Genomic DNA, 14,972 nt, shown 5'->3' with positions numbered 1-14,972 from the left:
CTTGGGTCTCTAAGCCAGAAAAATCCGGTGGAATCGCGGTCTTCTTTGTCTAGTCCAATCTGGAGGAATGCTTTCTCAATATCAGTTGTTATTTCCCGTAGCGGAATCTTGTAAGTATATCTGTTAGCTTATTAAGCTGCGGCGGTGTAGAAGAAAGGCAATCATTTAAGCTGGGTGATTCTGAATCTTGACGACAACTGCAATCATATACTATACGTATCGGTGTAGTCGATGAATCTTTTTTCACTGGGTGGTGCGGAATATAATGCACTCGATTAGTAGTCTCATCCGGGGTCTCAACCTTCTCTATAAAACCTCGATTTTCTTGGTCGTTGATTATGTTACCGTATATCTTAAGCATCTCTGGTTCTTTAGCAAGTCGGTTTATCACGTTATATGCTCTCTTTCTGGCGATCATCTCGTTGCTCGGCAACTCCGGATGTTCCTGTTTCCATGGGAACTTGGCGATGTACCTATTGTCTTTTAAATGAATGTTATTCTCTTGGTAAGTGGTCATTTCTTGTAAGTCTGTTTTCGCTTTCACTTCGCTGTCTGTTTCTGTTCCTATGGATTCGATTTCCCAAAATTTATGTATTTCACATTCTTCTAGTCTGTTTGGGGACAAAATGTTCATAATCGATGACATTGATTGGTTGTTACTGTTAGAGTTCATTTGTGTAGGTCCTGATAGCAAGTATCCAACTTTGGACTGTACAGCGGTTGGTCCGGAACCTCTAATTACTCTTTCTCCAACTATATCCCAATAATAATCGGCACCAACTAAGACTGATATCTGAAAATCCTCGTCCTGTAAAGCTGGGTGGGCTAACTTCAATCCATTTAAATGCGTAAAACTCGACTGGTTCCTTGCGTAAGTATGAATCGGATAAGCAATCTGTGGTACTATAAGAACTTCAATAGGGATAAGCGTATTCATTAGACCTTTAACATAAATAGTAGCAATTTGTAAATTTCTAACCTTCTTGTTGGATTCACCGAAACCGGATATCGTTATCGCTTCTTTCCTGTGTGGTATCAGGTTCAATAAATCGGCCATCTCTTGAGTGATAAAGCTTCGCTGGGCTCCTTCGTCGAATAGTATATTGGCGGTGTTAAAATGTGTCTTGTCATACGTGACAGGTGCTATCGCGGTTTTCAACAATACCTGCGATCTAACCGATGATGTTGATGAATGCATGCTTGCGACTGCGGCATCGGTATCTGGTTTTGATGTAATGCTATCTTTAGACTTGGTATACAAGTGTGTTTCATTCTTTGAACAAATGCTAGTATGGTGTTGTTTATTACAGTTTTTACAAGTTTTATCGGATTTGCAATCGGCAACTCTGTGATTTCCTAAGCAATTGAAACATGCCTGTTTCTCTTTAACAATGCGTTTTCGAGCTTCAATTTCCGTAACAGTTTTACAAGCTAATGGGGCGTGAACTCCTTGACAAAAGATGCACGCCTTCTTGGTTATGTCTCTTTTTACCCTTTCTGATTTGCGTAGTTGCGATTTGTACCCGTAAAGAATGCTGATGTGGGTGTGTAATTTGACTCTATATCATCACCGTTTACCGACTGACCCGCTTCCTTAATCGTTATCTCATGTTGAATAGCTTGCCGTAACGATGGCAAGTTACAGTGGTCGCCTCCGTGGGCACGTACCATGTTTTCTCGTATATTCCCAGGTAATTTATTTAATATTATAGGCACTAAAAGGCTTCCGAACAACTCGTGAGACTCCCCTATACTTTCAAGGCCACGGATGTAGTTTTCCATACTGTCATAGAATTTTTTCAAATTTGTAATATTTGACGTTGGACTAGGAAGGCTGATTAAACTCTGCATGTATGTTTGTACTATCTTATGTGGTTGACCGAATCTTTGTTTCAGTACATGTAATGCTTGTCCGTAATTTGTGTTGGTTATTTGTAGACCTGCTATGCATTGGGTGGCTTCTCCGAACAGTTGAGATTTCAAGTAATTAAATTTCTGCACATCGTTTAAAGACAGGTTATCGTGTACGGCAGCACTAAACGAATCCCAAAAGGGTTGCCATTCTAACATATTCCCACCGAACGTTGGTAAATTTAATTTGGGAAGTTTGTGGTACATGCTGGAGTTTCAAAAAACGGACGCTGATGTATTTGCGTGCATGAAACTGGGTTGTGGCTGACTTTCTTGATGATTTGTGTAATTAATAAACTCGTGTGCATTTGGGTTAAGCAATGACTTACTTGACTGTGTGTCTGTGATTTCCGATCGATTCCTTAATGATTTTTGAAAGTTTAGTTACACTCATTTCTATGTCATATGTGTATTTGTCGGCTTCCTCTATTTCCTCGCTCACTTCCTCATCTGATAGTTCCTCCACAATCTTCTCGTTCAGTTGGTCGATCGTTTCCTGTTTCTTCACAATAAGTCCTCGAATGGTTGAAAGTTCACTAAGGTCATATTCCTGTAAAAGTTCCTCGGAACTCGGTTCCACTTTCTTCAGCAACTTAGTAAGAACTCCCCGATGTCCAGCTCGTCTGATCTTCATCTTCGCGGTACTCATCTTTCGTGTTCTTCTGTTTTTGTCACGGCACCAATGTTTTGGACGTATCGATATAAGTAAACACAAAAGCGTCTTCAATGTTTCGTATGCTTTACTAGTCTATAATATACAAGAGAGACGTTGGCAAGTGACGAAGTTGCGGGCCTATTGTTACGTAAATGGCGGTAAAATGTTAAACAAATAAAAGAGTATAAAATAACTATAACTAATTCACAACAAGCACAAACACCATTTTCCAAAAGACCAAAAACGTGAAAAGTATATTTAAACAAAACGCATTTGACTAACAGGTCGAACAACTAATGTTCTTTAACCCTGCTGACTGCCATTGACGATTGCCAAATAAAATTGATCACAAGATTAACAAAATGGATCTGAATATAAATTTAATACGTCACAACTAGTGGCTACGATGTTGTGACACAAACATTCGGTGTCAATATTTCTTTAGTACACCAGATCTAGATTTCGACAATATATGTCTCTTCAGTGATGTTAGGGATCGAAACGGTATTTGGAAGGCCATATAATTTACTCTCGATTATATACAACTTGTCTAAACATCAACACAACAATGTTAGATCTGTAAATTTGCTTTCACAAATTTTTGGTTCTTCCCTCGCCGGGATTCGAACCCATGCTACTGTGATATCATGACACCAAATCGCCTGCACTGCAGCCGTCCCGCTAGACCACACGACCACCTGGGCTCTCAAAAAAGATATTTCGCTGGCCATGTGTTACCTTTCCACGTCAGTTTTAATCTAGCGGCGTACTACAGTACATGATATATAAGGCATGAAGATGTTATTGTTACAGGTCAGCTAAATTATCTATAGTAAAGGATCCTACAAATTAATGTAAGATACAGTCACAGAAAATAATTATATTCATAAGTACGTCTGAGTCAGTGACAACCCTACAACTGATGTATCCATCGGAACGCCATCAATGATGGTGATACATGGCTGTGTACATAATGTATATATACAACTCGTCTAAACATCAACCCAACAATGTTAGATCTGTAAATTTGCTTTCGCAAATATATATATCCTAATTAGAATTTGTAGAAACCCATAAATTGAGACATTTGTAATTCATATATTTTAGGTTTCTAATGGAATTTGAAATGATGTATTCTTAAACTAGAAATTACTCAATAATTAAAAATTATAGTTTTGATTCTTGATTTTTATCATCAAAATATATATGTAACATTTGACTTTTAAAGTTTTTTATTCTGCAACAAAAAGGACTTAAAATGTAGTAAGCTAGCCTATGGTTCTCTGCTACTAATTTACTTGGCTGTTCAATCTGTGGATTTATGTGTTTTGTAGATCACTGTATGTTTAGATGGATCATAAACATGTGAATGTATTTGTTTTAAGGAAGTACGTGTCCCCAGTTTTTAACATCTTCAAGCCTTTGTTGAAAATCTTTAACATCTTCCATCTTCTGGTCCTTGATGTATTGTTTGATTATTTCTGGTCTTATCTCCTTTGTATCTAATTTTATGATTCAATGGAAGAATTCTGCTGTCATCTAAAACATTTCTATTGGAAATTCATTAGGGAATTTCAGACACAATACTAATTGTTAAAGTTTGAATGGCTTAAATTTTTCTAATGAAAATTCACTTGATCTGACAAAGAAAGAACAATACACATCCTGAACCAGACAATTCCTCCATTTAAAACACCAACATGTTCATTTCTGATAATTTGGCAAACTTAAGTCTGACTTGGAAGTGATGAAGGAGATTTAAATTTGATGTATTTATTGATTGAGTCAATTTCTTAGACAAGTATGTAAATTTTCACATTTTCCTTATATATACCTTGATGTATGCCCTCAGTGATGTTATTAAAATGAATGCATCTAACATCTATCTTAAAGTAAAAAGAAAATCAATTTCTATCTTGTGTTAGTACATGACAGTAATATCTAAATACCGTAAATCTACTATATTGGCATTTTCAGGAAAATGTATTTACCAAAAGATCATTTCCCTATACATGTTTATAATTGACGCTATTTCAGCTGAAGTAGCAGGGTTGTTATGTAAGAGAATATTTCAGAATTGAAAAATTACATTGCAAACTGTAATCAATATATAGTAGGAGGAAGAATATTGAATTTCTTTTGAAAGATAAATTGATTTTGAGATCTGTTTCATTCATGGGAAGGAGGGATTAATGTAGAATCGAATTCCCAAAAGAATATACAATAAGATCAGGGGATATGATTAAATTACAAAAGCAATCTAAAGGGTAACTTTAATTGGTTTGCACACACATTTTTCTCTGATGTAACAATATTTGTTGTTCTTCCCTTGGTAATTTCCATAAAAAAGTATTCATATATATATATTTATGTAGCTACAGTGAACTAATATAAAAATTAGGTGATGTGGTACGAAACCAGTCCACTTCAAGTAATGGGAACCGGGATAATTAGATTTTTCAGATGGTTCATAAACCAAAGAATACAAGGAAATGAATTATATATATCAAAGGTACCTATACTGTTGTATAACAGTCAAATTTAATAAATACTGTATTACATACATGCATAAGAGAAGAAACAATTGATCACATTTTGATTAAGAAAACAGTGAGTTTGCCACAAAACGTCCTAATCATATTTTGCCTTAGTCAAATAAATGTCCTTTGGCCTGATCTCATTGATAAGCGTTCTTAATAACAGTGGTGTAAATATGAAGATGCTCTTTTTGTTTACTTCTACCAAATAGCCACATTGAACTGCATTTGTTAAAAAATAAAGATACATTTAAGTTTAGATTAAAGACTGACATTAGCACTATAGTATTTAAGAACTTAATAGTTTGGATTTGTTGAAGAGCTTCGTAATACATTGAAATGAATATACTTCAATGGAGGAAATAAACATGTATGTATGATGACTATCCTGCCAAAGACTAATTCAAATTATTCAAAATGCTTATAACCTCAAAGCACAGATCTAGTTTGAATTTTGGTGGTATCAGTTTAACTGATCTAGATTTATGCCCCTTTAAAAATTGCTGAATTTTTCGTTTCTGTTCTCTTAACTAAGTTTGCCTCAACCAAATGTTATGAAAACTAATACACTATCCTTATTACCACAAAACTCAGATCAATACAAATTTTGGTATTGTCTCTTTCACTGTTCTTCAGTTATGTCCCCTTATAAATATATATGATTTGCAAGCTGGGGCATCATTTGTATCACATGCACACATTTCCCATTTTTCTTCTTTATGTAGCATTTGTTGAAATGTGTTAAGCAAATATGGTAAAGAACATTTTACAATACACATAGATTCATGTACAATGCATTGAAAGGGGAAAGTATTTTGTGTAGATACTCTTCAGAAATATATTTGATACCGGTATATGAAATTGAAAATGTGGTATGATTGTCAATGAGACAACTCTCCTCAAGAGACCAAGATTACACAGAAATAAACAACTATAGGTCACTGTCTGGCCCTCAACAATGAGCAAAGCCCATACCACATAGTCAGCTATAAATGGCCCTAAAATGGCAATGTAAAACAATTCAAACGAGAAATTTAATGGCCTAAGAGATGGTTTATTCAGTAGACTTTCCATTAGTACAAGCATAAAGTTGATTATTAATCATTAAGATTTGTGGAAGCAACTTATTGAAGATGTCAGTTGTCATAGAAAATTCCTTGTCATTCTCAATATTTATCAATTATTGCCATGAGAAAATTGGAATTGGATGACAAATGTGGCTGTTTATTTGTACATTGTTGGTTGTCTAGCTGAGAAAATCCATTACAATTAAATATACACAGAAATAGCTCCAACTTAATACATTACCATAAGGTTTCTTTAAGCTGTTTTAAGATGGAGAATATTAATGTGAACAAAAAGGAAATGTTTGAGATGTTATAATTCCAGTGTCTATCCACGCACTACTTTAGAATCTGTCAAAGATTACTAAAGTACAAACAGAAGAGTTTTGTTTGCACCCGCCACCAAGTTTGTTCCAGCTCTGAGTGACTAAGACATAAATTTAAACGATAATCCATCTTTTCATTATTCTAGGATTAATAAGTTGTCAGGACTTTTTTTTCAGTAAACATTGAGTTGATTTTTGGTTGATATGTATGATGAGTTACTGATTGAGGTTGTACATGCAACTTATTAAAGCTGATTTTTTTTGTGTCAAGCCATTCACAGTCATATAAAGTATGGTACAGATGCATAATTATAGGGGAATGTTACAAATACTTTCTATGCTTACCAGAAGATTTCTCTTACCTATATTTCATACCTAATCAAAAGCACTGTAAAAAATTGAAAACAACACATTTAATGATTTCTTGTGTCTGAAGCGCTTTTCTGGATTTACCTTCATCAGGAACGCTCAAAGCCAAACATTTGAAATCAAAGATGTATTAGTACCAAAACTGTTAAAGAGCTATATATGTCAAAAATACCTAAAATAAATAGCCAAATTCATCTAAAGCCAACTTTTTTCTTAGGGAGTTGAAACCTTAGTTTCTTCATAATTTCAAAATTGATAAACTGACAAATTTAGTAAAGTTTGTTAAATCATGACAGTACCGAAATGCTGACTACTGAGCTGATGGTACCCTCTGGGACTGATAGTCCACCAGCAGAGGTATCGACTCAGTGATGTAAAAAATTGAAAACAAAACCTTAAATCATTTCTTTCATCTGAAGCGCTTTTCTGGATTTACCTTCATCAGGAACGTTCAAAGCCAAACATTTGTAAGATGAGGGGAGACAATCAAGTAACAATGGTGTAAGAATGAATCTTCATGAGTATCCTTAATACAGTTTGTTACCCAGAAATTTAACAAATCATGTATAAATCTTTGAACTACAACATTGAATTCATTTGTATATTGTTAAACATAGAAATTTGAAACTTTGGACACTTTGTAATCACATTATAGTTGAGATTGTTATTGGTTTTTTTTTGAAATTTTGAGCTGACCATGTTCATTGTAAAACTTTTTAACTGTGCACATGTGTTAATTATTGAACAGGTTCTTTGCTACAGGACATCTTTATATATTTTAGAGGACTACTTTCATGTACAATGTTAATGTCAGAGTTACTTATATAGTATATTTTACCCAAATGATGTAGAAGTTATCAGCTGTAGGTCTCTTTACTGCCTTCAACAATGGGCAAAACAATACTGCAGAGTAAACAATGAAGGCCCCAAGATGACAAACTTTGTCAAACAATACAAAAAATTAACAGCCAGTTGTTGCCAGTGATTATGTACAAAACAAATATGAATACAGCAACAAATGGCATACACTGAATTACAGGCTTCTGACTTTGGACAGTCACATTCAGAATCAGTAGCTGTTTAAAGATGTTTGCCAACTCCAACCCTCTCCATAACTGGGACAGTGGTATAACAGTAAAATATAAGAACAAACCATAAAAAGGGTACTACAATGCATAACTTGTGTTTTATCTTTACTTCACATTTAGCTGTCACCATTTAGTATATATATTAATGTTGTCTAAATTTAGTGTGTATTTGTACAGATTGTTTATATTTTGTGTATATTTTCCAGGTTGTTTATTCACAAGACATCTTTGCAGTACAGAAGAAGAATGTATAGATGGTAAGATGAATAACATTTAATAATTTGCCATTTTTAGATTGTAATTCTGGATTATGACTTAACATCTTTCAAAGAATCAGTTCTTTTACATTATTATTAACAATAAATTTTAATTGAAGCTAAATTGACCTCAAACCGTTCATCACTAAGGTAGTAAGTAAGAGCCCAATTTGTGTTGGTTGTGTATGACTTTATTAACAGAGATTACCTGGGTTTACCTGCAAAAGGTCATGTTTCTTTATGTACTCTGGCTTTCTCTACAAATGACCAAAAACTGTCTGAATTAATAAAGCCAAAGTGTACTGAAAGGGGCAATGTGAAATGAACACACCTAACTGTCATGTAGTACCCATGTTTTTCATTACGACACATCTAAATGCTATAATAATCTACATAAACCTTTTGACTTTGTTTAAATCTTTTAACCCTTTCCTCCATGGACATTTTTTTTTACACACGTATGATTCGCATGTGTTAAAAGGTTCTTTTAGGTTTTCTAGGAAATGGTGGGGTATTGTTCCATCCATGGCTTCAGTATAATAATAGCTTCTGGTTCTATATGTCAGAGAGTTATTCAACTATCAAAGAGTTATATATGGTGTTCTCATACAGAAATTTGTTTAGAACAGAAATGAATGATAGAACATGTTTGAAAAATAAAAATGTACAATTTTAGTGTTAAATACAATACTTAAAATGTTGGAGCTTTTATAGCTTGTAATGGGTTTTGCTTACATCTTCTTCATTTGGTCTCTGATGGATAGTTTATGCCTTATTGGCATGACCATCAATTGTCACTCTTTAATTAAGATACATTAATTTATAAGTCAGTTACATGAACTCAGTGTCAGTGGTGCTCATTCATATTTGAACACTTTTTTGTGCTGTTTGAGGAAAGAGAAAAATGTATAATCAAAATTTTCAGGCATAAGTTGTTTCAGAATTTATTAACCAACAGGAAATGTGAAAAGTATGTCCATTGTTGTTTAGGCCTTCAACAACTATGGACATACTTTTCACTTAGGGTCTATACATGTGAAAGTTACAAAATTTAGCATACCACAATAGTTCAATATTCTAAAGGGAGTGGCTAAATTTTACCAATAAAGTTATGCCTATTAATACAGCATTTTGTTGGAATGATGCTTTTACTAAAAATGATCTGAATGATCAAAATAGAAGTAAATAATTTTGTAAAGAGAATTTTAGAGTACTGTGAATTCATACCAATTTTCGTGGTTATCATGGGGTGCTCATTTTCGCCACATCTTTCCATGTTGTCTACAGTTTATGTTCAGGTCTATATGTTTTTGAAGTATACAGATATTTCTACATGAAGATAACTTCAAATGCAAAACATTCCTAAGCTTGAAAACATGTTTGTTTGAAAATAATCATCTGTAAAGTTAGATTAAAAGATGTTTGAAATTTCCAGATGTTTTGTCAATGGGGGACACATATTCGCCATTTTTACACATCTATTTAAAACCAAATAACTGCAGCTTTATATAATATTTATCAAATAAATTTCATTATAGATGAACAGCAGACATTTCAAAGGTGTAAAAACAGAAATTTAGGCCAATCAGTCAAAATTACTAAGAAAAAATTCTTTAAAAATCCTGTTTTTCATTCAGGAAATTTACCGAAAATCATTATCCTTTTTACTGCCCTTTTGCAGTAAGTGTCGTAATTTTGTTTAAGTTTTAAAAATAATCATATTTGTTATAAAATCACAACTTATCGGCATATTTCTTTCATTTCAGCCATCCTTTGAAGTTTTTACACCCCAAAATCATAAAACGGCGAAATTGTGTCCCCGGCGAATATGAGCACCCCACTCTACAGGCCAACCACAAATTCAAATCTTCAATGAATAACGTATTTTCAATTGGTTTGGTTTTAGAGATTGGCAAAACCAAGATATCAAATATCCACAAATATGCAAGTTTTCAGCAATCCTTAAAAATTGATACCCACGAAAAAAAAATGAATCCACAGTAGTTGTAATGGTTGGGAAATTACATCATAAAAGTGACTTCATTCACAGCCATGTATAATGTTCAAAACTTGTATTAAATTAAAATTAGATTGATTGATGTAAACTGAAATTTTGATGAATTTGGTAACTTCTGAATAATGAATTTATCCTGTTATGAGCCTCAGGAAATGACTATTTTATGATTTTAAGATAATGGAATAACTGAAAGTCAATGTTTTATATAATTTTTTATTACATCATGGAAATAGCATTCTCCTTATCATTCATGATCATGACATTTTTTAGATGAAATTAGAGTTTAAGTTGGTCAGAATATAAAAATCAATAAATGTCATCTGCCTTGAACATCAATAGGACAAATTTAACTGGGAAAAATATCTAGCACCTGAAGGTTTGGATGAAATGAAATAATTGAAATCAGATATGAGATGAAGACCATAATCTTTCCTGACCATTAACTGTAATGATGAGCTTGTCACCATCAGGAACTATCAGATTTATAGTTCAATAATCAAGGCATATATCTGTTATTGATTCTTTGTCCATGCTATTTGTTAAAAAATCTCATTTTATATGATAACTCAGCTGAATATTTTCCTTAAACAATGCCACTTTAGAAATAGATTTTTGTTTTTTTTCAACACTATGACAATAAACGAAGTTCAGAAATAGATTTTTTCTGATATTTCAGCATATTAAATAATAGATTCCTCATGTATTATGTAGTGAAGATTGGGATAGGATTAGTAGTATATGTGGATTTAAAACATCTGTTTTAAGGCATGATTTTTGTCTCGCAAATTTATAATAGAAAGTTGCAAAAAACAAGACCTAGTGAAGTACTGTTCAAGTACATGCTAATCAGTCAGCCGTAATGTTAACTGCTTTATATTTCAGAAGGTATAAGACCTGGATGCTTCACACTTTCTATATTTGGTGTATGGAATAATTGCTAAGTGTGTATGCTTGTATGGCAGGTATTATCTGACCATGACATTATTAGGGCCCCGCCTTTAGGCGGGTCGCCCTATAGTGATCAGTCTGTCTGTCCGTAACACTTTAACTTTGTGTCTGCTCCATATCTAGAGAACCATTATGATTTCATACTTTTACTTAACATGTTTATTAACCACCACCAGAGGTCGTGTCATGATGTATATACAACTTCCTAGCTCAAAGGTCAAAGTAAAAAAACTTTGGTTTCAGTTGACAACCCTGTGTCCTGTGGTGAAGATCATGTCCGCTCTATATCTTGAGAACCGTTATGATTTCAAAGTTTTTACTTGACATCCATTTTAACCAACACCAGAGGGTGTGTCATGATGTATGTACAACTTTCTAGGTCAAAGGTCAAGGTCAAAAACTTTGGTTTCAGTTGACAACCCTGTGTCCTGTGGTGAAGATCGTGTCCGCTCTATATCTTGAGAACCGTTATGATTTCAAATATTATACTTGACATCCATTTAAACCAACACCAGAGGGTGTGTCATGATGTATGTACAACTTTCTAGGTCAAAGGTCAAGGTCAAAAACTTTGGTTTCAGTTGACAACCCTGTGTCCTGTGGTGAAGATCATGTCCGCTCTATATCTTGAGAACCGTTATGATTTCAAATATTATACTTGACATCCATTTAAACCAACACCAGAGGGTGTGTCATGATGTATGTAAAACTTCCTATGTCAAAGGTCTGTCTGTCTGTTGGTCTGTCCATCGCTAACAAATTTGATCCACACTATATTTTGAGACATCTTCGCTAGCCAAGGGTTACGATCCACTTTCGTTCTCTTCACCCTTGGCAGATTAAGCCAACATTTGTGAAAACAATGTTGCACCATCTATCGGAAGATTAAAATCACGCCCATTCCGAATACATTATTCTTGACCAATGGTAGCACTTGAACTCTTCAATTTGGAGGTAAAAACACGGTAGCGTCTAGATTCTACACACTTGATAAAGCCGGAAACGAAAATATACATCAACATTCATGCATTTGTGCATGAAACATACACAGGATCTTCTATTAATTGATTAAAAACATTCAAGTTGTCACTAAATATAGTCGTATGTTTAAAGAATTTAAAGACTTGTTGCACAATAAACACGTGACAATTGTTTACAAACACTTTCTACATTTACACGTGATCATGTTTTATGCGCTTTTTGATTGGATGCAGCGAGTTCCGACTGCAACCAATAAAAATCCTTACCTTGTGTCTCCGAAATTTTATCTCAATCCGCCAAGGGTGAAGAGAACGAAAGTGGATCGTAACCCTTGGCTAGCGAAGATGATTTTGAGAGGACAGCTGTTATTATTTCATACTTTATTGACAGCGGGGCCCACAGAGATGGCTCCCATGTCAATGGTATCTAGTTGATATTGTTTATTGGTCAATGTCAAGTTATTGTTTTTTTTGTCTTTTTCTCAGATACTATAAACAATAGGTTAACCATATTTGGTGTATGTACCTATTGTAAAGTGTACATTCTTCTTGGGAGGAATCTTTTGACCTTGACCTCAATCTCATTGTTCATTTGGACTTGTCTGAGATCTTTGTATCAAATAGGTCAGTTATATATTTCTTGTGTATGATTGCCAATGAGACAACTCTCCACAAGACAGGTTATGACACAGAAATAAACAACTATAGGCCAACATGCAGCCTTTAACAATGAGCAAAACCCATATCTCATTGACAGCTTTAAAAGGCCCCAAAATGACAAACATAAAACAAATCTAAAGAGAAAACTTGAGGCCTACAAAATAATGAACAATATACAAATATTATTTTAATGTTGCATTCATTTGCATAATTTGATAACCCTGCATACCAAGGTATCCACTTCAGGGACTCTATCGAAATGATTCACACAGGTGTTGGTTCACCTCATGGAGTTTAATATACAAATATGATACACAGCAACACACAACAATATAGACCTCTTATCCTCAGAGTACCTGTCCTAAACATAGATCAGTTTTCATTGCTTTGCATTATTGCTACATCTCCATTTCAATACTTCATGTCATGTAATATGCATAAGTTTGTAAATATTTGAAAACACAGATATTACAAAATAATGCCCTTGGGTATAAGAGGATTAAATCTTTCATAGTTTGCATAATATCAATGTGATTTTAGTATTGGTTTTATCATGTTAATTCTATCAGATGTAGCTTGTGCTGCAATTGATCATTGTATTAATGTTGATGCTTTTTCTGTCAAAACACCTGGTCTCACTGCATTGTATTATCATGTGACACTGTTGTTTGGAGTTTTAAGAGATATTTTCTCAACAACAGTATACTGCAACCTTCATATCTAACAATTCATTGGCTTTTAGGACAATTTTTTTTTTATACTTTAGTCTTATATTGCATTTATTTTACCTTTTGGCACTTGTATCTTTAAGTATCTTTTTAATTTTTAATGAAATTATTCTACTCTTCGATACAAGTATGTGTTCAATATAGATTTCAATGTTCAGGAATAATAGATCAGGGTTTTTATACGACCGCAAATTTTGAAAAAATTTTCGTCGTATATTGCTATCACGTTGGCGTCGTCGTCGTCGTCGTCGTCGTCGTCGTCGTCGTCGTCGTCGTCGTCGTCCGAATACTTTTAGTTTTCGCACTCTAACTTTAGTAAAAGTGAATATAAATCTATGAAATTTTATCACAAGGTTTATGACCACAAAAGGAAGGTTGGTATTGATTTTGGGGTTTTGGTCCCAACATTTTAGGAATTAGGGGCCAAAAAGGGCCCAAATAAGCATTTTCTTGGTTTTCGCACTATAACTTTAGTTTAAGTTAATAGAAATCTATGAAATTTTGACACAAGGTTTATGACCACATAAGAAAGGTTGGGATTGATTTTGGGAGTTTTGGTTTCAACAGTGTAGGAATTAGGGGCCACAAAAGGGCCCAAATAAGCATTATTCTTGGTTTTCGCACAATAACTTTAGTTTAAGTAAAAAGAAAATAATGAAATTCAAACACAATGTTTATGACCACCAAAGGAAGGTTGGTATTGATTTTGGGAGTTTAGGTCACAACAGTTTAGGAATTAGGGGCCAAAAAGGGACCCAAATAAGCATTTTTCTTGGTTTTCGCACCATAACTTTAGTATAAGTAAATAGAAATCTATGAAATTTAAACACAAGGTTTATGACCATAAAAGGAAGGTTGGTAATGATTTTGGGAGTTATGGTCCGTACAGATTAGGAATAAGGGGCCCAAAGGGTCCAAAATTAAACTTTGTTTGATTTCATCAAAATTGAATAATTGGGGTTCTTTGATATGCCGAATCTAACTGTGTATGTAGATTTTTAACTTTTGTCCCTTTTTCAAATTGGTCTACATTAAGGTCCAAAGGGTCCAAAATTAAACTTCGATTGATTATGACAAAAAAATAATCGTTTGGGTTCTTTGATATGCTGAATCTAAAAATGTACTTAGATTCTTGATTATCGGCCCAGTTTTCAAGTTGGTCCAAATCGGGGTCCAAAATTAAACTTTGTTTGATTTCATCAAAAATTGAATTATTGGGGTTCTTTGATATGCCAAATCTAACTGTGTATGTAGATTCCTCAATTTTGGTCTTGTTTTCAAATTAGTCTACATTTAAGTCTAAAGGGTCCAAAATTAAACTTAGTTTGATTTTAACAAAAAATGAAATCTTGGGGTTCTTTGATATGCTGAATCCAAACATGTACTTAGATTTTTGATTATGGGCCCAGTTTTCAAGTTGGTCCAAATCAGG

General features: G+C 33.8%; 1 protein-coding gene across 2 annotated transcripts in view; it reads left to right on the top strand.

The window, feature by feature from the left end:
• Positions 1-14,972, top strand: part of LOC134707074 (receptor-type tyrosine-protein phosphatase N2-like) — a 126,115-nt gene that overhangs the window by 24,507 nt on the left and 86,636 nt on the right. For both annotated transcript variants that reach the window (XM_063566563.1, XM_063566562.1), the window contains exon 2: positions 8,157-8,207. In XM_063566563.1, the coding sequence (XP_063422633.1) occupies positions 8,157-8,207 (51 nt within the window). The remainder of the gene's footprint in view (positions 1-8,156; positions 8,208-14,972) is intronic.

This window comes from Mytilus trossulus, chromosome 2 (genome assembly GCF_036588685.1).
Source record: "Mytilus trossulus isolate FHL-02 chromosome 2, PNRI_Mtr1.1.1.hap1, whole genome shotgun sequence".
Lineage (NCBI taxonomy): Eukaryota > Metazoa > Mollusca > Bivalvia > Mytilida > Mytilidae > Mytilus > Mytilus trossulus.
Note: the sequence above shows the minus strand (reverse complement) of the source record. Positions and strands in the feature narration are given on the sequence as shown.